A 25,371-nucleotide genomic window follows, 5' to 3' on the forward strand; every position below is an offset into this window, starting at 1 on the left:
GTAGGAGCTTTATAGCCACCCATGTGGCAGCCTTAATTTTGGATGTGTGTACAGGGCCAAATCCTCATCTTGGTGACACCAGTGCAAAACTGAGATTTATTATTATTTCAATTTCAGAGTAAGCTCTAGGCTTACTTTGGGAGCAGGATCTGACCAAAGACCACCTGTGCAGTGGGAAGGGATGAGGAAAACCTGGGAAGCCACAGTTCCTCTGGGCACAGAGTGCTGCAGATCTGTGTTTGTCCTTTCCACGTGTGCTCTGAGTCAGCCCCTTCAGTGTAAAACCTCATGTCCCTCCTGCCTCAGAGTGTGTTTGGGGCAGGAAGACTCAAACTGGATCTCCTCTGTGGGCATGTTTCAGAATCCCATATATATGTGTGTGCAAACACACATACAGAAATATGTGTATGTATTTATGTACTTTTGTTTCCATATCACCTGGGGGAGGTTTTTCCCTGTGATTCTCTGCTCGTTGGCAACAAAGCAAATCGAAGATTAATTCCATTTAATTTTAGTGATGAAGAACATTGCAGTCACAAGAGGTTTACCATTAATGTTGGAGGACATTAAATATTTGGGTTTTTTTTTTAGTTGCAAGATAATAATGTTCTGGTGTAAATGTTTTATAATTATCTCATGAATTATTCATGGTTAACTTGTTAACCCGGCATTTTATGGGATGTGGTCTCTGGAGTGCAAGGAGAAATTTAAAGATAAATAAATGTGAAGACAGGACCCAGCTGCAACAATGAAAATGCATTGAGGCCTCTGATTTATTTTCTATCTGTGCTGAAGGGTGGTTTCATTCTTTTATTTATATTTTTCTGGTGATGAGCCACAGAACTTGAGTAAGTGGATGAGGTTATTTTCTATATATAGAGAAAGAAAAGAAACACTGGGAAATAAATCAAACTCTCTTCACTGTTTTTTAATCTGAAAGTGGTGCTTGAATTATTTCACCTATTGTTCTGCAGCTCAGAGGTTCTATTGTTGTTGATACCGTCTCCATCTGGTGAAGCATTAATGAAAAATGGAAACCAGCAGATATTCTTCTTTATGCATATTATTGGGCCTTTTTTCTGTCTTCACCTTTCCTTGTACTCTCTTCTTTCATCCTTATTCTCATTTTAGTTCTTTAATAATTTCTTTTTTTTAATGATTTTTCTCTCTTTCCCTTTCCATTCTTCTCTCTGTTCCTCTGGAATTGTCTTTTTCTCCTCACTTTCCTCCTATTCTTTTACCATGTCTCACCTATCAATGTTTTTTATTGGCTGCAGCTCCCTGTTTGTTCTCTCTGTTGCTCACAGGATCTTTGTGGCATTTGCTGAAGTCCAAGAGCCTCGATCTCAACTTCTGAGGGAGGAATCAGACCTGGAGAAAAGTTCCTGCAATTCAAAGAAACCAGGCGGCAACTTCTGGGAGAAGAATGTTGAAACTCAAACCTGGACTTCCAGCCTGAATGTCCATCAGGAAGATGAGCAATAACTGCATTGCCATATGCCAGGGATCAATGGGCATATGGCATATGATCAGGGGCCTCAGAAGGCTCCCAGCTTGCCTGATATCCACGAATCCAAATGGAAAAGAGAAGATGGCAAATGGCAATCCCAAAGTGAGCAGAGCTGTCCTTGTGCCCAGAGAAACAAGTGAGAGCTGGCACAGGGCTGGGCCCTGCAGGGGTCTCTGCAGGAGCAAAGTCTCCTCTGGGGAAGATTAAAGCTTGGTGCAAACCCCAAGGTCACCTCTGTATGAGCAGTGGGAAGGGAGCAGTGTAAAACTTGGGATCACCTGAGCTCACTGGCATCCAGCAGGGTTGGGGTTTCTTGCACTGGAGATTCCACAAGGAGCTCTCACCCACCAGGAACTCTGTGCTCTGCAGAGTCTGATGGATATCCTGAAAAAATTTGGAGTGACAGTTTGGAGGGTAGGTGGCAAAACATGAGCCAGTAAGACACTGTAGAAAGATGAATTCACAAGCAGAAAGTTTTAGAGAGGGTACTTGAGAATAAGAGTGATTCTACCAACCTTCACCATTCATTTATTTAAATTTATGCTATAAAATGGACAGCAGAGGAAAGTCAAAACTTGCACTGATGATTTTTCATTCTCTTCTCCCCACTGCCCCTGATCTTTTATTTATGAAACTGGTCTGGGTGCACCTTTCAAATGACTTTTTTTGGCTTACTGTTTATTATGTCTTCATCAGCCTTGAAATGGCAGCTGCAGGCAGCTTGATAAATGGATGGAAAAGCTGCTTCTGCCAGAGTCAAACTAACAAAAAACCCCTCAGTATCCATAAGGCTTTTTGTTTTAGCATTTCTAAAACAAGCACTATTTCCTTCAAAGCGTCACTGAAGAGTGATGCTCCAGTACCCCTGAGTATTTCAACAAAGGGATTTTTTTATCCAGTGGTGCCCAGGGCAGAAGTTCCTCACTGGGTCATGGACAGGACTCAGCCTGCAGCTCTGGAGAGCAAGGGCAGAGAGAGAGAGAGAGAGAGAGAGAGATGTGGTCTTGGGAAGGCTGAGAAAATCTTCACTCCAAAATGTGCTGGGCAGATCAATGGAGTAAATGAGGCAAAATGTATGAAGTTGAGTCCTGTTCACAGAGACTTGCAGCTTCCATGCAGCTATTTGTTACCCAGATACTTTCTGAACTCTTCATTTCCTCCCAATCCTTCTTTAAATATGAACAGCTCAATACATCCCTGCTTCAAACCTTTTGTCCTTAGCACATTTATATTCCACAGTTGGCCCAGCCTGGCAGTAAACAAGGGTTTAGCTACTGTGGTTTATTGACAGTGGTGAATGGTTCAGTCCCATCTGTGAAGGTACAAAATACCCACAAGAAAATAAATACCCCCTAAGAAAGGGGTAAGGAACCATCCAGGTGAAAACCTGTCCTGTTATCTGCTGCAGCTTACAGCACAAATGTTGCAGCAAAGAAGGGAGAGAGGGGAAATCCACCACCACCAAAAAAAAAAACAAAAACCCCAAACCAAACCAAACAAAACAAAACAAAAAAAACCCCAAACAAACAAACAAAAAAACCCCCAAAAAGGAATGAAAACACATGGCTTGTGAGAGGAAGGAAGAGCTCTAGTGGTGAATACTGCAGGCAGAATGACAGAGGCTTGTGCTCTGTTCCTCACTAAGGTTGTTTCAGCTCTACATGCAAGGAAAGAATGTGAATCTCCCCTGGCCTGGGCTGTTGGTGTGGATTTGCCACTGTGGATCACCCTGACAGCAGGGCACCCACTCCTGACACACTTCAGCACCCAGCCAGCACTGCAAGGACACCTGATGGGCTCTGCCAAAGTCAATAATCTTATTTCCACTGTCCTTACCCATTGCCTGCCTGGGTTCTGGCTGTCTCTGCCTGTCCCTGTCTGTCTCTGCCTGTCCCTGCCTGTCTCTGTCTGTCCCTGTCTGTCCCTGGCTGTCTCTGCCTGTCCCTGGATGTCCCTGTCTGTCCCTGGCTGTCTCTGCCTGTCCCTGGATGTCCCTGGCTGTCCCTGGCTGTCTCTGTCTGTCTCTGCCTGTCTCTGCCCATCTCTGTCTGTCTCTGCCTGTCCCTGCCTGTCTCTGGTTGTCTCTGGCTGTCTCTGCCTGTCCCTGGCTGTCCCTGCCTGTCTCTGCCTGTCTCTGCCTGTCTCTGCCTGTCTCTGTCTGTCTCTGCCTGTCTCTGCCTGTCTCTGTCTGTCTCTGCCTGTCTCTGCCTGTCCCTGTCTGTCTCTGCCTGTCCCTGACTGTCCCTGGCTGTCTCTGCCTGTCCCTGGCTGTCTGTGTCACCCAGGGGCTCCCAAGGTCCTGGCTGCTTAGGGACACATCTTCCCAGCAGTGATTCCAGTGCCATGGCCATGCTGTGAGTTTTCTTTCCTAATTATGGGGAGCCACAACCCCTGAGTTACTGCAGTCACCCAACCCTGTCTCCTTTTTTCTGTCTGCTGCAGTCCCTCTTGAGAACTGCCTGGGTTCAGGGAGAATTTTGCTGTTCCTTGAGGCGGGAGGTGAGCTGTGGGACACAGAGATGGATGCTGCTTTTCACTCCCTGGAAAGATGTGGCTGCCCAAGGCCCTGCAGGCAGCAATGCTAATGGCAATGAGGTAAGAGAGCAGGAGGTACCTGGACCCTGTGATTTCTGGCTATTTAGAATGCATAATTGCAGTTTGTTTAACACCAAAGGATAACTGATCATTCACAGGAAAGAAGCCAGTGGTGGGGATCAATATTTCTATTGCTCTGCTGGAAAAATAGCAGAAAAGGAATGGCTCTTTCATGATTACAGCAGAGCAGAAGTCTGTACTAAAGGCTGTTTGTAGCAGGGGCCAGCAGAGGGTCTGTGCAGGGCTGGCTCTCATTTCAGACTTGAGATTCAGTGAATGAGTGTGGATGATGGACCCTGCACTCCAGATGTGGCTTGGCTGGAGACAGGGCAGAGAACAGCTCTGCCATCCTTGATCCAGAGAGAAAAATTAACTCACCCTGAAGGTAAAATAAGGAACAGTAACTTGAGCCTATCTCAACTGGGCATTTCAGCCTCCATTTTCTACTCAGATCATACTGATGAATATTTTCTCTGCAAGCATAAGAGTTACCAAGAGCTGACCTCACTTGGCACAGCCAGAGCTGGGTTTGCACTGGCACCTGTGGGATGCTGTAGTAGAAGCACAATCTGTTTTACCAAAATGTTTAGCTGAAAGTTTTTGTTTCCAATTAAATATTTGTTGAGCCCTTCTTGGAGGGTCTTAAGGAAACAGTAGGAGGAAGTGACTCTTCAAATGGGATTCTCTGTAGGAATTCTTTATTATGGACACTGACGAGGAAAATGGCTCAGAATTAACTATAACTGAGCTTGTACTTGTTTTGGTCATGAATCAATATCCTGATTTTTCATCCAGAGCTTGCAACTTGTATTTAATTATCCTTCCATGCCCTGTGAAACAAAAGACTGAGAATTGTCCCAAAACAAGAGTATTTTCTAAGTTGGTTTGGATGAGGTGGCCAGGCCTGGCTCACCTCAGTGTTTGCACTGTCCTGAGCAGCAGCCTGGCTCTCTGGGAGCCTGGGCTGACTGAACACACGTGAATCTCGTGCTGAGCTTATCCAACAGACCACTGAGTAGTTCTGAGGAAAAAAAGAAATGAAGGTTCTCTGCATCATAAATCAACATCGGGGGAGCTGGGACAGGTTTTCTCTTGGGGTGTCCACAAATGCAGGCTCGGCTCCCAAGGCTTCTGGCAGTCAGGGCACCCCAGGGCTCAGTCCCACAGGTTTCCCTGGCACAAGACTGACCTCCAGTGGCACTGGCTTGTGTGGTTGGGCTGTGAATCTGGGGAGGATGTGTATAAATGCTCTTTAGAGGCCACACGTTCAGTTTTCAGGGCAGTTATTTGCTCCTTGCCTTCTTCAGACCTTTCCAGCATAAACACAGGTGTTGGGGACAGTCTCCTGCTGAGCTGGTAAATGGGAGGTGGGAAATTCTGAAAATGTTCTCATGAAATAGGAAGGAAATATCCTGCCTATGGCTTCTTTCCCTGCATGCCAAAGTGGTGAGAAAGAAAGGGGCAAAAGAGAAAGGGAAGAAGGTGAAACTTTTGGAGCAGAGCGAATTTCACTCTGCAAATGAAATTCTGCTGCCCGTGCTTGAGTTACTTAATCCCAGGATAGTGCATGATCTGCAGCTCTATCTCTGCAGGGTGAGGGGGGAAGCTCATCCCTGTCTAACCTGTGCTTCAATTCCCAGGGTGGCAAGCTGCTGGAGGGAGTGCTCACCTGAATGAGGAGGAGCCACCTGCACCATCACTCAGGCTTTCCTTCCTTTCCAGAAACCAACCATACAGCCTCTTCTAATGGTGGAATTACAGCTCTCTGATTCCTCTAAAACTGACACAGAGCCTTCCCTTTTTTATTGCTGGTGGGAGTTTGGTTCCCCCTATGTCTTTGTAGAGGCTTTCCTTGGTTTCCTTGTGTTTCATGCATCCTCAGCACAGTTGTGTTGGTGGCTCTCTCTGACACCACTTTCCTCACTGTGTGAATACAGATCTCTCCTCATCCTCAGTGCAGCACCTTGGTGCACTTTCTGCCAGTGAGGAGTCACTTGGTGGATTTAGGAAGAGGTGTCCTGGCTGGCTGATAGCTACTAGAGCTCCAAAGAAGGAAGAAGATATTTCCTGTGCCAGTGGAGAACTTCTGTTAGGTAGGACACAGCAATGCAGAATGCTTATTTAGCTGTGAGAAGGTGAGGAACACATCAGCTGCTAGAGAGAGGTCCTGGTGCTGATTTCCAAAGGAAGCCTGGCATCACAGAGTAAGGACAAGATAAGGTATTGAGGGGCTGCCCTGGATCTAGTTCAGTTGTTGCATTTTTGTCTCTGAGGGGATGTTCAAGGGGAGAGCTGCCATTGGTGTGTGACTTTTGGGCACCCAGGGCTGCATTAACCAAGAGAGATCTTTGACATTTCACCTGTGTAGGTAATCCTGGACTAAGTACATCTGATATTCAGACTCAGAAAGGCTCAGATTCAGCTCAGATTTAGCTCAGATTTGTACTCAGGACAGATTCCAAACACAGACTTTGAACTGAGGCACATGTCCCCTGTCAGAATCTGGAAAGGGGAGGTGGAAAGGTCACAGTGCCCTTGGCCCTGAGTAAGAGAAGCATTCACCTGGTGATTTATGCTGATGTCTGTTGTGGGGCTCAGGGGTTGGGGGGAACTTGGACAGGCTGCAAAATGGAGAGATGAAATGCCTCACTGAAAAGGAGCAGCAGGAGCTGGGAGCAACTGGGAGAGGTCTCTGGAGGGAGCAGGGCAGGCACAGCTGAGCTGCCTTTCCCAAAGCCTGCTTAGCATAGGCCAAGGCCCTCATTACTATTGACTGGAGGGATGTTTTACAAGTGCCCCTTCTGGTTCAGAGAGATATGAAATCTGTCTGTAATTAAGTTAATTTGGAGTTGAACATGGGCAAAGATAATGAGGTGGAAATAACAAAAGAAGAAAGATGGGAAGGTGTTGCTAAGGAACAGGTCTTTTGCATTAAATCCTCTCCCTTCCCCAGTGAAATGAAACCATTTTTAGGATCTTTATGGCTGAGTGATGGGGCAGACAGAGCACGGGCATGGAAATGACTGCTAGATCAAGAGTTCAGAATAATAAAGGAGCTGAGAGGAGGGGTGTGACTTGGAGAATTGAGAAAGGCAGAAAGGGAGACAGCTGTGGCCAGCACAGTTCAGTGGCAGATCTTTGGGCTCAGCAGAGTGGTGTCCTGTGCCTGATTCACCCTTTGTTTGAGGGATCCCCCCAGTGCCCTGAGCCTCCACTGGGAAGTGCTCTGAGATATGGACACAAGGCCTGGCCTCCACCACGGATCAAGATCAAGGTCTTGCTGATCAAAGATCAGGAACAGCCCTGCTCAAAGCACAAGGCTTTGAACTTCTCCAGTGCTTGACCCTGCTGAGAATTCCCACTGGAGTCAAGCATCAGGGTGAAGGCTTAAGATTGCTTCTCCTTGGCTTTTAGAAATATAATATGTTCAAGCCACAAGGAGAATGGGAGGGAGGTCCACAGAAAGGACCAGAATATTTAACAGTCAGCAAAGCATAAGCAAATAGACAAGTCATTATCAATGAGTTTGTTTGAATTTGACAGATCTTTCCTGCAAACATGGGGGAGGCAAGGGGGGTGAAGAATTCCCCACCAGTGTGAGCTGTAATAAAGGACCTGCTGTTTTCTGATTCTCACTCTCTGTGAAAATTGAAAAGGTTAGCCAGGTAATTGAAATCGGGACTGGAATACAAATAACGGTGTGAAAACCCTACAGCTGGCAAATAAAGTTGCAGGGAAAAGATTCAGTTCTCAGTGGAATTTCTTAGCAGCAAAAAGACTGGATGGATGGGGGGAAAGAGATGATTTTCAATATACCTGTTCCTCCTGGGAGGGAAGACAGGGATTGAAATGAGACCTGAAGGAACCAGGCTGAGATGAGCACTTACATGAGTGTTCCTTGCTGTTAATGCAAGAGACACACAAAAACTGGGCTGTGCTGAGGCTGAGTCATGTCTGGCAGTCCTTGCTGCCTCTTGGAGGAGTGCAGTGGGTTTGCTGGGATTTGCTGGGCTGCCATGTGAGCCCCAGCTTTGGGACTATTTAGTGTTATAAGCACAGAGAGCCAGCTCCACATGACTCAGCCCCTCGTCTTGGGACTGGGATCCATAACCAAACAGATTTATCTGGGCCAGTGTCAACTGCTGTTCATCTTTGTTACATGCAGGAACACACACTGGTTTGCATCAGTTTAAGCTAAGAGCTTGCTGTGTCTCAGTTCCAATGGAGGGGCGTGCCAGTGCTGCTGAAATGGAAATTTATGCCTGCTCTGTTTCTGTGGTTTGTTTTTCTGTGGGAGCAGGTAACCTGAGCTGGGGGGAAACTGTGCTGCAGGGCTTAGGGAAGCTGAGTTTTGTGGTGCTAACCAGTCTTGTTCACACTCAAAAAACCCCTTTTTCATGCAGGATTTCCCTAACACCAAGCCACCTAACAGCCCCCAGGCTGTACATGGTTAAATAAACATGGTTAAAGATACCTCCAGGTTCCTGTGTCAATGCTTTGTTTCCTTCTTCACAGCCTGGTGAGATTTTCTGTTTCCCAAAACTGTGACTCTTTTAAACTGTGACTCTTGTACTTTTTTGCTTCAGTTGCTCTGTGCTGCCCAACCCACCTGCACTGCAGTCAACAGCAGCACAAAAAAACTTCTTTTTTGGAGACTTTCCATTGAGTTCAGACAGCTGTTTGGCCCTGGCAGGACAGATCTCTTCCCTGCCCTTGTCATCTCCAAAGAAGTAAAGAAAAGAAAACTGCAAAGTTGCAAACAAATGCTGCAGATTGTACAGTGCTAGAGCTTTGCTGGAATTGCTCTGCCTTTGGAGTGCAGCCCAGGTGTCCCAGGGGCAGCAGCCCCAGAGCAATGAACCAAGTGGTAGGTGAGCCCCTGAGGGTGCTCTTCTCCCTCTGTTTAGTGGTGATTTAGCTGTGAGCCATTTGCTTTGCTCATTTGGAGCACGATTTTCCTACTGAGTCATTTCTGAGGGAGTCTCTTGGGTTCTGAAGAAATGAAACAAATTGGAAGGGTCTGATAAACATACCTGCTCTGCAACAAAGAGCTCACAGCACTCCAAGGTGACTTGTGCCTGGCTGTGTTTTTCAGCTGCAGAAGTTATGCATAAAAACTACCTGTAAAGCACCTAAAGTAGATGACTGAAGTAGGTCAGATAAATTGGTTTTAGCACAGCTTTTTCCCCCTCTCATTTGACTAGAAAAAGGAATACAATTTTCCTCTGATGGAGATCACAGGAATGATCTCCATATGTTGTACACATATGAGTCAAAGGGTCTTCTGGAAGACCCACATCCAGCCAAAAAAACCAAACAAAATCCTGTTCCTCTGGGAAGGAGCTGCTGCATTTCATGAAATAGTGTAAGCTGAGGATGCAAGAAAAAAGTTATTTGGGATTTTACAATTAGAACATCAGTCTTTTATTCATGAATTAGCTATCCTAGTGGGAAGCAAGTTATTCCAACAGCTCCCATACACCTAAAATTAAATCTTCTTTAAAAATTAAGTGGATTTAAGGTAATTTGCCTTTAAAACATCAGCTACAGCTTTTCAGGGTTTCAAAAAGTCTATATGGTAAAAGAAAGTCTTCTTCTACTGGTAGCAAATGAGCTTAGCTCTGTCTGGGTATGACCAAGGCAGGCTATTGATTACCCAGAATGTAAATGGAAAGAAATGTTGAGGAAAATCAACAACCCTTGACTCTCCTGGAGAGGTTCTTACATTATGGTCCATTTTGTACGTGGCTAATTCCTTTTTCAGAGTCAGGGAATCGTGCACAAGATGTTCACTGTCTTTTGGTGCATGGTGACCTGCCCTAACATCCTCAAAAGTGTGTTTTTCCCAGGAGTGGAAACCTGCAGGGCCCAGATTGGGCAATTGTCTGCAGTTTCTTTGGGAACTCTTATAACCCCCAGCTCACTCTGAAGGACATTTGTCATCATTGCATTGACTTGGACCGAATTCTAAACTCAAATTTTAATCCTTGCAGCAGCTTGTTTGATTTCTTGTTCATTCTGCTTTCATTATCATAATTCTCCTTACATTAATATCCATTTGATATGGAAATGCCACAGCTCAGCAATTTGCTAGTTTGTAGAAAAAGAAACCTCAGTGGGGAAAATATTAGCAAGTGTCATAATGAAGGCAGAGAAAATGAGACAAATGTGGGAAAACAGAGAGGGAGAGCAGGCCTGGCTGTTCCACAGGCTGGGAAGGAGAAATTTCTGCTTTGGGACCCTCTCCAGGCTGTGACAAGAGAGTTTTGTGCTGCCCAGCTTATAACTCCTCCCCTGTAGGAGAGTTGTGCAGAATTCTTGGTCACAGGGCCCGAGGGGATTTGTGCTGGTTTTATATTTGTTTTATATATATTGAAAGATATATATATATATATATACTGAAATATATTTGGTTTTGGTTTTGTTTTGTTTTGTTTTTTAAGGACTGTGACTTGGAATGAGCTCCTGGTGTCCTGCACTTGGTGCTGGCTGAACATTTGGGGAATGTCCATCTCCTGCTGCTCACATGGAATCAGAGGGAGAAACAAGAAGGATTTCTGGAGCATGGACCAGACTTAGGTAGACAGAGTTTAGTATATTTATTTTCATATTACAGATACAGATAACCATCTCTGCAGCTGGAATGTACATTTAGTTTTACTGATAAGCTGTGGTTTAAACACTTCAAAACACGGTGGTGTTCAAAAACTCTTCATATAAACTGAACAGAACCATCCACCTGCTGTTCATGGTGGTTTTTTCCAGCTGAACCTGGTGTTAGATCTGAGCATCACTCACTGGCAACAGCCACAATTCTTCTCCCCTTTGAGCCTTCCTTGTAGCACATTTCAGACTCTCCACATTTTGTTCACAGTGCTGGAGCACTGCCCTGCTCTCCACACTTTCTGCTCACACATTTGCACATTTCCCAGAGGGAAACAGAAGCAGAGAAATAAATCAATGGACAGTTCTGTCTCCAAAGTCACGCTTGATTTCAAACAAATACAGTTTTATCACACCAGGCCACTCTGGGGGAAGGAGAGTTGTTCTCCATTTTTGTGCAACAGGAGTTTTTCTCAGCCAGTTGCCAACATTTTTCAGCAGTTGGCTATGAAAGCTCCTTCATGTATAAATAAAGGAACAGCATCAGCTTTCGTGACATCTCTATCCATCTTCCTGGTTTTTTCATCTTTGGATCCAGCTTTCAAAATGCAGGAGGTAAATATCAGAACAGAGTGATAAATAACTCAAGCACTGACCTTTTGGGGAGAAAAGCCTCCAGTGGGCATTGACTACACTGAGGGACAAAGTGAATCAACTGTTTTCTAGAGATCCTCCCCCAGGAGTGAGGGGGCACCAAGCAGTGCAGTCACAGGGAACTTGGAGTCTGCAGTTAGTCTGATTTTTTTTCACTGCATTTATTTTATTTTCAGCAGAATTCAGAGGAGTTTTGACATGTCTCTCCCAATAACACTTTCACAGAAGATTTGGTTTGGTGCAAGACTAAGTGTTTTCAGCTTTGATTTTGATATTTGGCCAAAAAAGCTCAGTTGGTTTTGCTTTTGCATATCACTGCTTTTGGCTGACAACAAATTAAATGTGATAAATTAAATGTGATAAAAACTGATTCTAGGACAAGAAAATAAGCTAATTCAGAACAAAGTGATTTCATGATGATTTGCTTCTCACTACTTCTCTTCTAAAATTTTTCCATCCATGCACATTCCTCCCACCTCTGCTTCCCCTTCTCCACAAAACCCTTTTGTCTTCCCTGGGGACAAAACCATGGCCACTTTGCTTAAGATCACAGGAAATCTTCACTCTCCAGCCTTTCTCTGCAGGTCTGTGTGCTCATCTGCAAGTCAAGGGATGCATTTCTCAACCCTGAGCTCTGCAGCTGAAGGTTGGGACTGTCCCATGAGGCCAGGAGAGAGGGCATCCATCCCTTGAGGGTATCTCTCACTCGTGGATGGCTCTCTCTGCACCAGCACAAGGTGCTGTCTCACCCTAAAAGCATAAAAGGCATTGGAAGAGCCACAAAAGCTGGCAGAGGAATGTCTCCAGCCCGTGCTGGGTGTGTGACTATGTCTCCTCACCCCTTTGGCTGGTATCTGGGGCAGATTTCACACAGCTGGGACAGGGAGGAAAACCCCCAGGGCTCTGTGAGGGATCTGCCCAGGGGAGGCACAGGGTGAGGGAGGAAATCCAGCACAGGCAGAGCCCAGGTGGGATCACAGAGCTTGGAGCAATGCACAGGCAGGAGAACAGGGACCTGGGCAGCAAGGCACCACTGCCATGGCCTGCCCAGAGGGAAAACACACTGCAGTCTCTGGCAGAGGGAAAAATAATGCAAAACTTCTGCCTAGAAATGTCCCTGGTAAAATGCAAGTGTCCACTTGGGGGTGGCAAAGCATTTCAGCTGTGTCTTGAGGGAGCAGGAATGGCCTTTTCTCTGCAGGGCTTGTGTGTGGCTCTTCCCCTCTCCAAGGCTTGCTTCTCAAGACTGCAGGTCGTAAAAAGAGTGAAAATATTCCTCTTATGCTCCAGGAAAAGGGGATTCTTCTCCAGCTGCCATGAGTCTCCCACCTTGGAGTCCCACAGTGAGAATCAAACAGGAAACTTTGGGGCAAACAAAGAAAGAGGCTGTGGGAATCAGGAGCACAGTCCCTTCCTCCTTGGTAGGAAATGTCATCTGCATCCCCTGTGACCAGAATGGAAAATGTCTTTATGCGCACAGTGTATCATCTTTCAGGAGCTAATGCTGTTATTTGCTGTGATAACTCTGTGTTCTCTGGCTGTGCAAGTGACTGCCAGTCCCTGGTGACACTCCTGGGATGATTCTCTGTGGCAGTGCCAAGCCTGGGGACCAAACCCAGCCCTGTGTCAGGAGGCACACGGGAGGCATTTCCCTGAAACACAATGAACAGGCTTTGAAATGTGTGAGACAGAGGCTTACAAAATTCTCTATCACATAATGAACCCTCCCTTGGCAAAATTCTATAGGCTCCTGTGCCTGCAGTCAGGAATTTGTCACTTGGATATGGGTGTACTGCCTTCAGGATCTGTTTGCACCACGGGGAGGCAGGAAAGTTTTTCAGACCTTGCATTGTGCTTTGTGGCAAAAGCTGAATTTAGTAGATGCAAAACTCCCCTTTTTATTGCCCTTATGTGTAAGGTTTGTCCCATTCCCTCTGTAGTGAGGGCTGTCCAGGCTCCTTCCTGGTGATTGCTAAGCCACATGGATCTCTGATTTCTGCAACCCACCTGGTGCAGGAGCACTGGAGGCTGCTGAAGCACAACCACAGGGCTTCACTGGTGGAGACAGCACATAATGATCTGAAGTTGAAGTAATGATAAGAAGCTCAGGAAGCAAAAGTTTGCTTTACATTTATTTTACAGTTGTTGCCTCCCTGGTTCTTCTGGCCCAGAAATAGCTGTTGCTGGTAGCTGGTGTTGATCAGCTGCTGTCATTCTTGCCTGTTTGCTAATGTTGACAGCAGAGGTTTGCAACAGCCATACCTCAAAATGTTGTACCAGAGGGAAGTGGGACTGGATTACCCAAAGCTAGAAGTAGGGAGAGAAGGTTTATGCAGAAAATTGTCTTGTTTCAAAATAAGTAAAACCTGATGTTTTGGTTGCTACACAAGAAGCTATTTGGTAAGATTGGCTAAGCTGATTCTCTCTCCTGTGCTGGCAATGTTGGGAGTGTCTCTCACCTTCCCAAGCAGCTCTTTGCTGGCACAGCTTGCAGTGAGCAAACTCTGATTTCCAGCCCTCCCATTAGCCTGGGGGCAGTACAGTGCTTCCCTAACACATCCTAAATACAGCCTCCTCCTTTGTTCATTCAGTGGGACTCCTCCTGAGCAACTCGTGCTGAAATCACTCTTTTAGGAAGTTTTCTTCTGTTTTAGTTTCTTAGTTTTCTGAACCTTTTCTCTCTCACCTGGATCACAGCGCAGGAAGTCAGAGGCCAGTGGAGAGCTGAGAGCTGCTGACAGATGTCCTGTGAGTGCCTGGGAGGCTCGTGTTTTCTGCAGAGTTCATGAGATTGTGATCCTCCATCACAAACGTGCTCTTCTGGGATGAAATCTTGCAGGGGGGATGTTTAGGGGCACAGTGCTTGCAGCAAGGGGCAATCACACTGAGGAAAGCCATCCTGAAGCGCTGGGACAGCAGGTTGTAAATGATGGGGTTGGTGGCAGAGCTCAGGTAGAAGAAAACACCTGGGAGAACAAGGGTGGGGGGAAGACAGAAACATTTATTTGTGTTTGAAATGATCTCAGAAGAGGAAAATCTCTTTATTGCCTGTACAGCTCCACTAAGCTTGGATGCCAGGGTGGAGACAGCAGCAGTGGAGCTCTGCTGCCTTCCTGGCACAGGCAGAGGGATATTTCACCAGGGTTAGCTCAGCTTCCACTGCGGTGAAGGGAAAGCGGGAGGGATCGTGAACTGGAGCTCAGTCTCTCCAGCTGTTCAGGAACCAGCTCTCTCTTGAGCTGCCCTGACCTGCCTCCAGCACTGCCCTCATCCCAGCAGCAGCAGGATTTGCACAGCTGGTGCCCCATCAAAGCTGTCAGAGGATAACTTCCAGCCAGGGGAAGCTAATTTCCTACAACTCACCAGGACAATGGCATAAGATTGGATTTGTCTGAGCTGCCTAATGGCCACATTCAGAGTTTTCCCATGGCAGACTGAAAATAAAATTCCTCTTTGAAAATCCCTTCATTTTATGGTTGGCAGGGCCATAAACATTTGGTTTCATCACCCAGTACTGAGCAGTATGTAAGGCTCTTGCACTTGGTAAGGTTTCCTATTTGCCCCAGAGAGCCTGTGGAGATGCTGCCTCCTCCTGTGTACTTCTTAAGAGCAGCTGAATGACAGCAGCCTTTACTTCTGAACATTCCCAAGAATTAAGAGCAGCTAGTAATGATGCATGATATCCTTCTTTTATCCTTTTATTTTTTGTGAATTTGACAACATGTCCAGATCTTAAAAGCTGCAGAAACCTCCCTGCAGTATTTTTTCAGGCACAGTTCTCATCACTGCCCACCAAACCCCAAGAAGGTTTTCCACACAAGTCTCACGTCCCCTACAAAATAAATGACTACACATTCCAAGTAAAACCACTCAAAAATACCTTTTTTTTTTTCTCCCAGTCCCTGTGCAAGTGGAAGAAGAAAGCTTTACCTGACACCACGTGGATTAAGTTGAAGGTATTGGCCAAGGGCTCAGTCCATTCCACCACAAAGCTGAAGAAAAGTCGGTCTATGTGAAATGGAGCCCAGCAGATGGCAAAAACTATCACCAGGACAACTGGTGTGGAGAAAGGGGAGAAGGAAAACAGGTCAGAAATGGGGGGATATGGTTCACCAGCCTGCACAGGGCAGAGAGTTCATAAAGCTGGATGGGAGACTTTGTATATAAATTATATTCATGGTTTCAAAACTTTTGCCATCCTTTCTGTCTTACCAACTAAAAGAACAATCTTTCCATTAATTTCTGTATTGGGTGATCCAATGCACGCACACAGGGTGGCATTCAAACAGAGCAGGTGACAGCCAGGCAATGTTGGGGTTTATATGGAGGCCAAACCCATTCCAGGCTCAGAAAACCAGGCTGGCTCCAAAGTACAGTTTGGTGTGATGGAAAACAGATGTACATTCTGTAAAAATGTACAGGACAGACTATTTGCACTCTGAAAAAAGGGGATCTTCCCTTTTTTCTCCCTTGCAAGAGCTAGTTTAGAGTGAAGGATGTTGGAGAATTGCCATGCAAGCAGCTGCCAGGAAGGTTTCCTCCCCTCCACTTGTGCTAGGGAGGAAAATTTGCTTTGTGAGTCTTTTGGTAGTTACCCCTGGTGCTTCACTCCTGCAAGCCCAGATACAACAGAAAAAGCCTTTTTGTTTAATATGACAGCTACTCATCTCATAACTCCTGGATCCAATGGACTTGCTCAATACCCTGCAAGACCTGGCCACACTCCTGCTCATTGAAAATAAAACACAGAGGGACTCACACAGCATCTTGGTGACTGATCTCCTGGATGGCCTCTGAACATTCACAGCCATTTCCTCCACTTCCAAAGATTCATCTCCTCTCAACTGGCAAAGGAGGGAAACCAAAGGACAGCTTAAACAAGAGACCACATCCACACCAGACATAGACTGTTTGATGTTTTGATAGTTGTGCTTTGAGAAAGCAAAATTTGGGGCCACTCAGGACTCATTGAAAAAAAAAAAAAATCTGCATTTAAATTTTGGTTTTTGTCTAGAAAAACATTGAAGATTTAGGTTCAAAACAATCTACAGATTACAGAAAATTTGTACTTCAATTCCCCACTTACCTTTTCTCAATGAGTCAATATTTGGTTCACAATTTATGTTCCATTTCAACAGTATTTTGCTAGGCATTATTTTCTCTTCTAGCAAAATATTGTTCGTTTGTTTATTTTCCCAAAAGTGTTCCCCACAATTAAGCACAAACCAATGATCCAAAAAATACCCAGAGAGGCCTGAGTGCAACACAGCTGTAATCATTGGAAAAAATCCTGTGGAATTCAAGGGAATTTGTTTCATGTCCTGAGTGTTGGGAGTAGTTGATATTCAACCCATCTAACGAACAAACCCCAGAAATTCTGCCTTGCAGATGGGCAGGGTGCATGATGCACACAGATTTAGCCACACACTGCTCAGGCACACAAGGAGAGGTTTTTCTCCAGTAGTTTTTCCTGGACTTAAAAAAAAAAGGGCAATATATATATATATATATAAAATAATATGAATAATATAATAAATATAAATATATAAATAGAATACAATAGATAATTTATATTATGATATAATTATATTTATATTATATGAATATCTAAATATTAGTAATATGAAATATATAAATAATATCTAAAGAACAATAATCTGATCATCCCTGGAATCCACTCCCAATATGTTTGTGATGAGAAGACTGATGCTGTGATGAAAAGGTCAGGTTTACATAAACAGGCAATTGGTTTGAATACCAAAGAAATCATATCTGGCAAGTCCATATTTAGTCCCAGCTTCTTGCAGTGGGAACTCCTGATTAGCCAACAGCTTTGTCTGTTTTCAAGTAGAGAAACTTGAACCAAAACTTAATTATACATCAGACAATATCAGGAATGAGGGAAAATATAGTGATCACTCTGGATTTGTGAAAGCCTTGTGAAGACATGCTAGTTGTGCTTTTTGCTTTTGCCTTTTATACTGTGGCTTTGCTTTCTGATTAATAATACTTTTCTGTAATGATGATGAAATGAACCCTTCTTTCAATGTTCTTTTTATTCTATTTAAAAAAGGAAAAAACCTATACATGGAATTATAGTCAAGTATAGTGCAACTCAGCCTCTCATATTTTACATTATTCCCCTTGTAACTTTTAGTCATAGCCACAGTTGCTTAAGGAAAAGACTCAGCTGATTTGTAACACATCCACTGATGAATGATCAGATTTATTAAAACCCATAGATTCCCTTCAGTGGTTTCAGTCTCAACAGTAATCTATTCCAGGCATATTCCAAAGCCTCAGAGAGTACAGTGTGCTGATGCTGTAATAAACTAGACACATGTATCTTTATTTTTCCCCTTCCTCCTGTCATTTTGATAGTGCTGTAAGGCTCCACTTCACCCTCAAGTGATGAAGGTGTAACAGGTAAGAACTCAGCAGCTGCAGTTTAATGAAACAATGAAACATTACAAACAGGGAGGGAAAAAAAAAATAAATGAGTCCAAGGCAAAGGTTGTAACTTGAGTTAATGCCAGTGGTTTGAGAGGGGTAGAACCCCAGCCAAGGTATTTTACATCACTGTGATGTATGGGTCTGTGTAGGTTTGAGATGAATGCTACTCTTCCACTGCAAGAGAATTAAAAGTGACTGGAGCAAGAAGCTGAAAATTGGATTTCTCTCCCCCCAGATCTTTATTAGCTACAGCATTTCACCCCAGAAATCAAAAGGCTGAGTGAAATCAGGGTCTCACCTATCCTCAAACAAATATAGTAAGGCCACTCTGCAAAATGACTGTTTTCTGTAATCTGCAAAAGAGGAACTGTTTTCTGTAAACTCCTTGGCCTGTCTGACACTAGTGGTAAGCAAAGTTTCTCTCCAGCTGATGGAAAAAAAATTACATTTAAACCCCACAAGGCTTCTGCTAAAGATTACAGTCCTGCCTGTTCCAGAGGCTTGGCTGAAGCAGTTGCTGCTGAGCTGCAGCCTTGGCATGCCCTCAGCTCAGCCCCATGGCAAAGGAGAACCAGCCACTGGGACAAGGACTGCTGAACAACCTCCATGGAAGAGCTGTGCTGGGCTCTGCAGAAATTAGCCAAAGTCCACAGATGATTCTGGGAGTTTAACAGCTGGGCATTTAGGGGGAGAAATAGATTTTGAGGATAAAAGCTGGACCAGATGTGCATTGGCAAGAATAAGTTGTCTTGCTTCAAAGACAGCGAAAGTTTCCACTATATCCAAATTATTATTATTATTATCAGTAGTAGTAGTAGTAGTAGTAGTAGTAGTAGTAGTAGTAGTAGTAAGGGGATGAGAGACTAAGAGAAAAGTTGGAATCTTGGGAGAAGAATCATCCAGCCTATGCTGACAGAAACCCTTGTTAAATAGAGTAAGACTTTTAGACAAGCAGTGATCAGCACCTACACCTGTGTCCTTTTAGGAATCAGTTTGAAAGAAATGGGCAGGGACCTTGCACTGAATCCTGCTGCAATGCACTCCCATCCCATCTCACTCAGTGCCCCAGGGATGAACTTCCATGAGCAGCTACTGCCCAATGTTCTCATCTCATCCCTCTCCTCTCCCTCCTCAGCTCTCTGGCTGTGGCTTGCAACCAGTATCTCAACAGCTGAAATGGGTTTGAAGAGTCTGGAGGATTTAGGGATTTATCCATAAAGTATCTGTGATGGGAACCCCATGACAGAGGCAGCAGGAAGCTTCCCCAATCAAGACTAATGAGTTTACAGTGCAATGAGCAGTGTCCTCTTTACACTGGTGCTTGACTGATCAATTGACCATAACACAGCAATATCAAACCACCAAGCCTTAAAATTATACCCAGATATAGATAATGAGGTAATCAACCATTTCCCAGTGAAAAATATTTCTACATTTTTGAAGGGATTAAATGATTAATTAACTCAGGTAGCCTATGACCCATGTTTGCTGCCTTCTCACAGCTGCTTGGCAGGTGCCCTGTCCCCGTCTGCATTCCTGAGGCTGTCCAGCACTGGCAGAGCTTGAGGGAGAAAATGGTGAAAAAATGCCCTTTCTACAAAGCCTGGACATGAAAAGGTCATGCCTCTGTTTGCTGAATTTGAGCTGTTGTACAACCTTTGGATCAACCCTGAGCTTTTCCACTACATTCTGTGAGTGATACATGGCACTCAGGAGACTGCAGGGTGCTGCTAAAGCCTCATGAATTTCCTCGTCTGTGAGTAGATAAAAAGTATCTCGTCTTGGAAAATTAGATATATTCATCATTCTTCTATCACTTCTGTTGAAGAAATGAAATCATCTTGCCCAGTGCAGCTTGGAGGTAATGCAGATCTAGCCAGGATGGATCCTGTTAAAATTTGTAAGTCTGAGCTGGACATACAGAAAAACAGAGGCACAAACAGTGAACATGACTGTCTTTAGGAAAGACAGCTTGAACAAATGTGTGAATTTGCAGAAGTCCTGGGAGATGAGCCCTCATCTGGAACTGAGCTTCTCTTCTGGGATGGAGTATAGGAATATCTGCTGCTGCAAATAGAAGTTATTGCAACCTTCAAGTCTTCCTTCTATAAATTCGGGGATTTCTCTTTTTCTTTTTGTAACAACTCTATTTTCATCACCTTTTATTCCCTTCAGGTCTAATTTTGCAAAATATTACTTGATGCTATGTAAAAGACCCTTCAAGAGCCTCGAGAGAGTTGGGATAGTTTAACCCATTCACTGCCTTGAGGATCTGCTCTGTGCTGTGGATTTCTGGCAGATAATCCATGTTTTTTCACTGGGTAAGTAAAAATTGCTTCTGTATAATTTCAGGTAACAGTAAATGTCAGCCAGCACAACAAAATGATATATACACCAGCCGTGATTTGGTTGAGTTTCTTGCATATTATTTAATAAGTTAATTTGTTTCCCTTTCTTGCTATGGGATCAGATCTTTGTAAACTTTGTTACATTCAGTGTGATAAAATGGGATTTGTATTGTCTAAATGTCTGTAACTTATGAGAAGAAAGTGGTCATCAAGTCACTGTGATTAGCAGGGCATCTCGGTCTTGTGCTAGGTAGTTTTATAACACTGTGATCCTGATTGTTTTGTCCACACATTTACATGATGGATACTTGTCAAAAGTAGTTCCAATTTCTGAACAGAGAAGGAATATAAGTTCTAAGGTGGCCTGGTGCAACAAGGCTGTAGTTATATGAAGAAATGATTGCTGAATTTTCTAGCTGCAGCAATAAGGTAACATTTCAGTTTATAAGCTTTGTGAATTTTAACAAGTGAATATTGCCACCAGCTCCAGGGAAAGAAAAGAAGAAAGTAATGCAATGGAAATTCTATAGTCACAAGGAAATGGAAAATAAATAGTACACAAGATTCAGTCACTAGCCATCTTCTTTTTATTCTTTTCACATTTTCCTTTTGGTCCATTTCTTTCTAGTCCCTGCTGCAAAGGTGTAAATCTCTGAGAGGCTGGAATCAATCTACAGACTTGGGTGTTTCATTAACATTCAGATGTGAGCAGCAGTGATGGTAAGTTTTTATAAGAAGATTGGGGTAAATTAGGTGTCTTAATAGCTAATAGCTATCTTAATTTCAGAACAGGCTTGCACCAGAGAAGAAGTTGGATCTACTATTTCCAGAGGTTTGAGAAACACTTTTGCTGTTTTGGGGGGAAAACACGGGCAACAAAAAAAGGTGCAAAACTCACTCAAAAGCCACACATAGCCACAAACACACAAGAATGAGCCAAGGCAACACTGAGCACAGTCGGAGCAGGACTTACTCTTAGCCCCATCAGATAGTACAGCACACTTATCACCCCCATGGGCAGCACATAGAAGAGCAAAGAAGTGACCTGCACGATACAATTGTAGATCCACAGGGGCACCACCACGGTGCAGGTGGCAGAGCCGGGCACCAGGGTGCCGTTGGGGAAGTGCTGCAGGACGATGCCGTGGGTGCCCGTGTTGGGAAGGGCGCAGAGCACGGAGAGCAGCCAGAGGGCCAGGATGGTGGCGCGGGCGCGGCGGCGCGTGCCGGCCAGCTTGGCACGCAGCGGGTGCAGCACGGCCACGTAGCGCTCCACGCTCAGCGCCGTCACGCTCAGGATGGAGGCCAAGCACACGGTCTCCAGCAGAGCCGTCTTCAGGTAGCAGCCCACGGGCCCCAGCAGGAAGGGGTAGTTGCTCCACATCTCGTACACTTCCAAGGGCATCCCGAAAAGCAGCACCAGCAGGTCCGAGACCGCCAGGCTGAACAGGTAATAGTTGGTCGGGGTCTTCATGTTGCGGTGCTTGAGGATGACGAGGCACACCAAGAAGTTGCCCACCACCCCCACGACGAAGATCACCGAGTACACCAAAGCCATGGGCAGGAACAGGTGGCTCCGTCTGGGCCCGCACAGGAAGGTTAAATAATCCTCAGTGCTGTTTAAGTACCCCCTGAGGCGTTCTTCATGTAGAGCAAGGTGGTTTAACCAGGAGAAATTACTGACCCAGGCCATCGCTGGATCTGCTGAAATGTCTCACAGCTGAGGTTTCCTGTCCTTTGTGTTTCTCTGAGCAAGTTTGCTCACTTTTTGCAGAGAGAGGAGAAGGGGGGTAGCTGCCTTGCCACCCCTGGCAGCACAGAGCCACCGAGGATGTGAATGAGAGTGTTTGCCTGGCTCTGGGTAAGGTTTTGCTGCTCAACAGCTGTTCCCCTGCCAGAGCCCCTCAGCCAGAAAGCCCCTCCTTTGCCACATATTCATTGGCTCGCTAAGTGCGTTAGATTATAGTGTACAGAAAGAGGTTCCAGCCACTTGCATCAGCTCCCGGGGCTGATGCACGCACAGAGTCACAAAAGTGGGAATTAGGGAGCTGCGAGTCTGAAACGAGGGATACAAAACCAGATGCAGGTTATTTGTTTATGTCAGAGGGTGGGAAAGCAGACCAGAAACACCCCCAAAACTCAGTCCAAAAAGCTTTTACAAAATTATAATGGTGCTGCATCCTAGTTATGAGCCACAAGCAAAATACAACAAAACAAAAGATTCTGGCATGATTTTGTTGTTCAAATCTCTGCTGATTTTTATTTTCTGTTGTCTATGGCAGCAAGTACTTGGAGACAGAGTTTGATCAGGAGAAAGCCAAATGGTTTCTGTAGCCATTTCTGTGGAATTATAAGGCTTCAGCCTTTTTTTAAATACTACAGTTGTTTTTCTCCTGAGATCTGACTAAAGATTTTAATTGCAATTCTTATTGACATAAAAATATTTTCTCACTTCCCAAGTATGCTGGAATTTGATCCTATATTCTTAGAGAGTCTTGTTTTGGGAATATTTCTGTACAGCATATTATTCCATATTTATTGCCTATGGGGCATAAATGTCTATAAAATCCTATTTCTTCATGAATGACAAGCATTCTGCAAACACACTTTCTGAGCCAAAAAATAAGTGTCTCCTGCAAGCATCACTGCTGTGCCAAAATAGATCATTTAGCTCTGTATGAATGCTTAATTCCGTTCTGAATTTCTCTAAAACAAAAAAGGTCCCAAGTCTGTAGATACAATTTTCTAAAATTCAGAAAGCATTCAGCTGTTTGGAATTGAAGAGGTGCAAGGTCTGAGGGCTAATTTATGGGATTTTTGTCAGCTTGGTGTGTGATTGTCTGCCCAGAGCCTCTCATTAGCTCTCACTTCTGAGTACCTGCCCAGTCCCCTCCTTGAAGCCATGTAAACCTTTTACATCCCTGACATCCTTTGGCAAGGAGCTCCTTGAATCTGCTATTTGTATGTGTATCTTTTTTCTCTGTTTGACCCTTTAGCTTGACCTCTCAAGGAAAAAAATGATTGTTCCAATAAGCACAGACTGCCTCCAAAATAGCAGCAGTGCGTGAGGGACCAAGGGTTGGTGCCTTTGAGGCACATTCAAAATGTGGAGCCTGGGAATCACTGAGCAATCATTTAAAATGTGAAAGACATGGAAGGTACCACAACAACCATACTAAAAGGCAGAAGCAAGTCTCTTGTGATGACTTTCAGACCTGCTGAAATTATCTCACACATAAAGTGCATCAGAAGGACCCAACTCATTTATTTCAGCATTGCACTGAGGTATTTCATTCAGCAGATCGAAAAGTTTTACTGGATTATTGAATAACAAATGTGCCCTTTTGACCCATTGCTCCTTTCATTAAGGATTCATTTTATGGCTATTCCGTGCATTTTAACAATGTTAAATTTGATCTTGATCTGCTGCTGATGTAAGAGGTAGGAGCAGAGGAATCATTAGTTGGGTTCCTGGCTGACACCAGGATTAACTCTTTCAGAGCACAGCAGAAGACAAGTACTTGAAAATTTGTGCAGGACTAAACATTTTCTGTACCTCTGCTTAACTTTCAATTTTTGTTTGTTTGTTTCATTTGTGCCTTTTGTTTTGTTTTGTTTTTCCCACATAATTTCTTAATACTTAGTTTCTTTCTATTTCTCCTTTTTCTTCCCCCGGTAAATTCCATCATTCCACTCCACACTGCAGCATACCTGAGGTGAGTAAATCCTTCTGAAGTAGCTACCAGATTGGCTTCATTTTTCTTCTTGCACATTAACCTCTGTAAAGAAACTGAAGTGGAAGATTGAGGCTGTTCAGATTGAACCCAGTCTTAAGGGAAAGAAAACCAGAGAGGTTTGAGTTATTTAGTAAAAAGCCAAAAGGGCAGCAGCACCCACTGTGATCTCTGTGAGAGGAAAGCAATGGGCTGTGCAAACTCATCAGGTCACCTCAAAGTGTGGATGTGCCAGACCCACCTGTGCCTGCTTCCACTTGTTTTCAATCCTTTCTGATCCTGCTGAGCTCAGATGCTGAAAGCCTGTAAGAATAGAAGCAGAAGAAAACCAGATAACCAATGGACCAATGTTGCTATGACCACGACTGTGTTGCAGATGGAGAGGACAAAGAGAGTGGAAAAATATATTTCAGTTTATTTCTCAAAGCTTTATTTGTGTTCTATATCATATCTGTCTCAATAAAGATAGAAGAATGTATCCAACCAAAGACTTGCTCTGGCTCTATATGAATGGAAATATTTTATTTTTACAACCGAGACAGAAAATAAAAACAGATTTTTTCTTATGAAAGTGATATTAAAGCATTTGGTATTTTTCTTTATAAGGCAAACCTCATTGGTGCTTGCTTTTATACACTGGAAGGGAGAGGGTGGGCTGCATGCTGGCCTTGGAATTGTGCAGCTTTATACAATAGCAATGTAATCAATGTAATGTAATATTTCCATTAATGTAGTGTAATATTGGCAACATTAACCCAGACAAGATTTTTGGCAGTGTGCAGGAGTCTCAGGAGGCACTGACAATGTCCTCATGCTGGTGATGTCTCTTGTGCCGCGTTTACGTTGTGGAATGTTTCCCTTTGCCAGTGGAATGTGCTATGAACAGCAAAGTGCACGCTTAAGGAGGGCTGAATTCAAGCACTTCATGTTTGTTAAAGCCCTTGTAAGGGCACCATTAACTACTTCATATGAAGTTAGTTAATGTAATTGGGTGAGTAATTGGGAAATGGGAAAGTTTGGCACGTTAATCAAAAGAGGCAGAGGACAGTGGAAGTTACCCAGGGTATGAAAAATGGACAAATGCTCCACTGGCCCCACTGACAGAGGGGTGAGGGGGGTACTTTGAGCTGTGAGCCATTATGATGGACTCTTCTGAACATTGCTTTATCTCAGAATGGAGACTTGCATTCATGCAAAACAAGCTGGTTTGGGGTATTTTTATCTATGTGGTGAGACAAGGCACAGCATCATAACCTCTGGTTGTGGATCTGGAAGTAACAGACCTGTGAGAACACCCTGGTGTGCCACACAGATCAATTCAGTGCAGTGCTGCACTGACACGTCCACTTGGCACCCAGAACTGGAGCTGGCATCTCTCAGCAGAGCTGCAGGGGATTTTGCTCAGAGTTTTCAGGAGAATGCTGCACTTCCTACTGTGCACACACCCTCAGGAAGCCATCCTGCTTCACTGGGA

The 25,371-nt window shown here is 44.4% G+C and overlaps 1 protein-coding gene and 1 long non-coding RNA gene across 2 annotated transcripts; one reads left to right on the plus strand and one right to left on the minus strand.

Annotated features, from left to right (window-relative positions):
- The first annotated feature begins 313 nt into the window (after positions 1-313).
- On the plus strand, positions 314-24,385 carry LOC139597751 (uncharacterized). Its single transcript, XR_011681690.1, has 6 exons — positions 314-4,105; positions 10,549-10,684; positions 15,262-15,449; positions 19,991-20,136; positions 20,792-20,883; positions 23,870-24,385. It is a non-coding gene; the product is annotated as an uncharacterized lncRNA (long non-coding RNA).
- On the minus strand, positions 13,846-21,856 carry NMUR2 (neuromedin U receptor 2). The gene is made up of 4 exons (XM_071443404.1): positions 21,137-21,856; positions 16,122-16,206; positions 15,293-15,418; positions 13,846-14,328 (listed from the first exon to the last, which is right to left on the minus strand). Exons 1-4 carry the CDS (start codon positions 21,854-21,856, stop codon positions 14,069-14,071), a joined length of 1,191 nt encoding a protein of 396 aa, XP_071299505.1. The 3' UTR covers positions 13,846-14,068.
- Positions 24,386-25,371: the final 986 nt, after the last annotated feature.

Source organism: Agelaius tricolor, unplaced genomic scaffold (assembly GCF_023055355.1).
Source record: "Agelaius tricolor isolate 1412-34295 unplaced genomic scaffold, bAgeTri1.0.p SCAF_18, whole genome shotgun sequence".
Classification (NCBI taxonomy): domain Eukaryota; kingdom Metazoa; phylum Chordata; class Aves; order Passeriformes; family Icteridae; genus Agelaius; species Agelaius tricolor.

Bases quoted from the DNA above. Each gene is read 5' to 3' on its own strand.
- NMUR2 (XM_071443404.1), bottom strand. From the start codon at position 21,856: ATGGCCTGGGTCAGTAATTTCTCCTGGTTAAACCACCTTGCTCTACAT. The intron at 15,419-16,121 runs GTGAGTCCCTCT...TCTCCACACCAG, and splicing joins ATCAGTCACCAAGATGCTGT to TTGTCCTGGTGATAGTTTTT. The intron at 14,329-15,292 runs GTAAAGCTTTCT...TTGTTCTCCCAG, and splicing joins CTTAATCCACGTGGTGTCAG to GTGTTTTCTTCTACCTGAGC.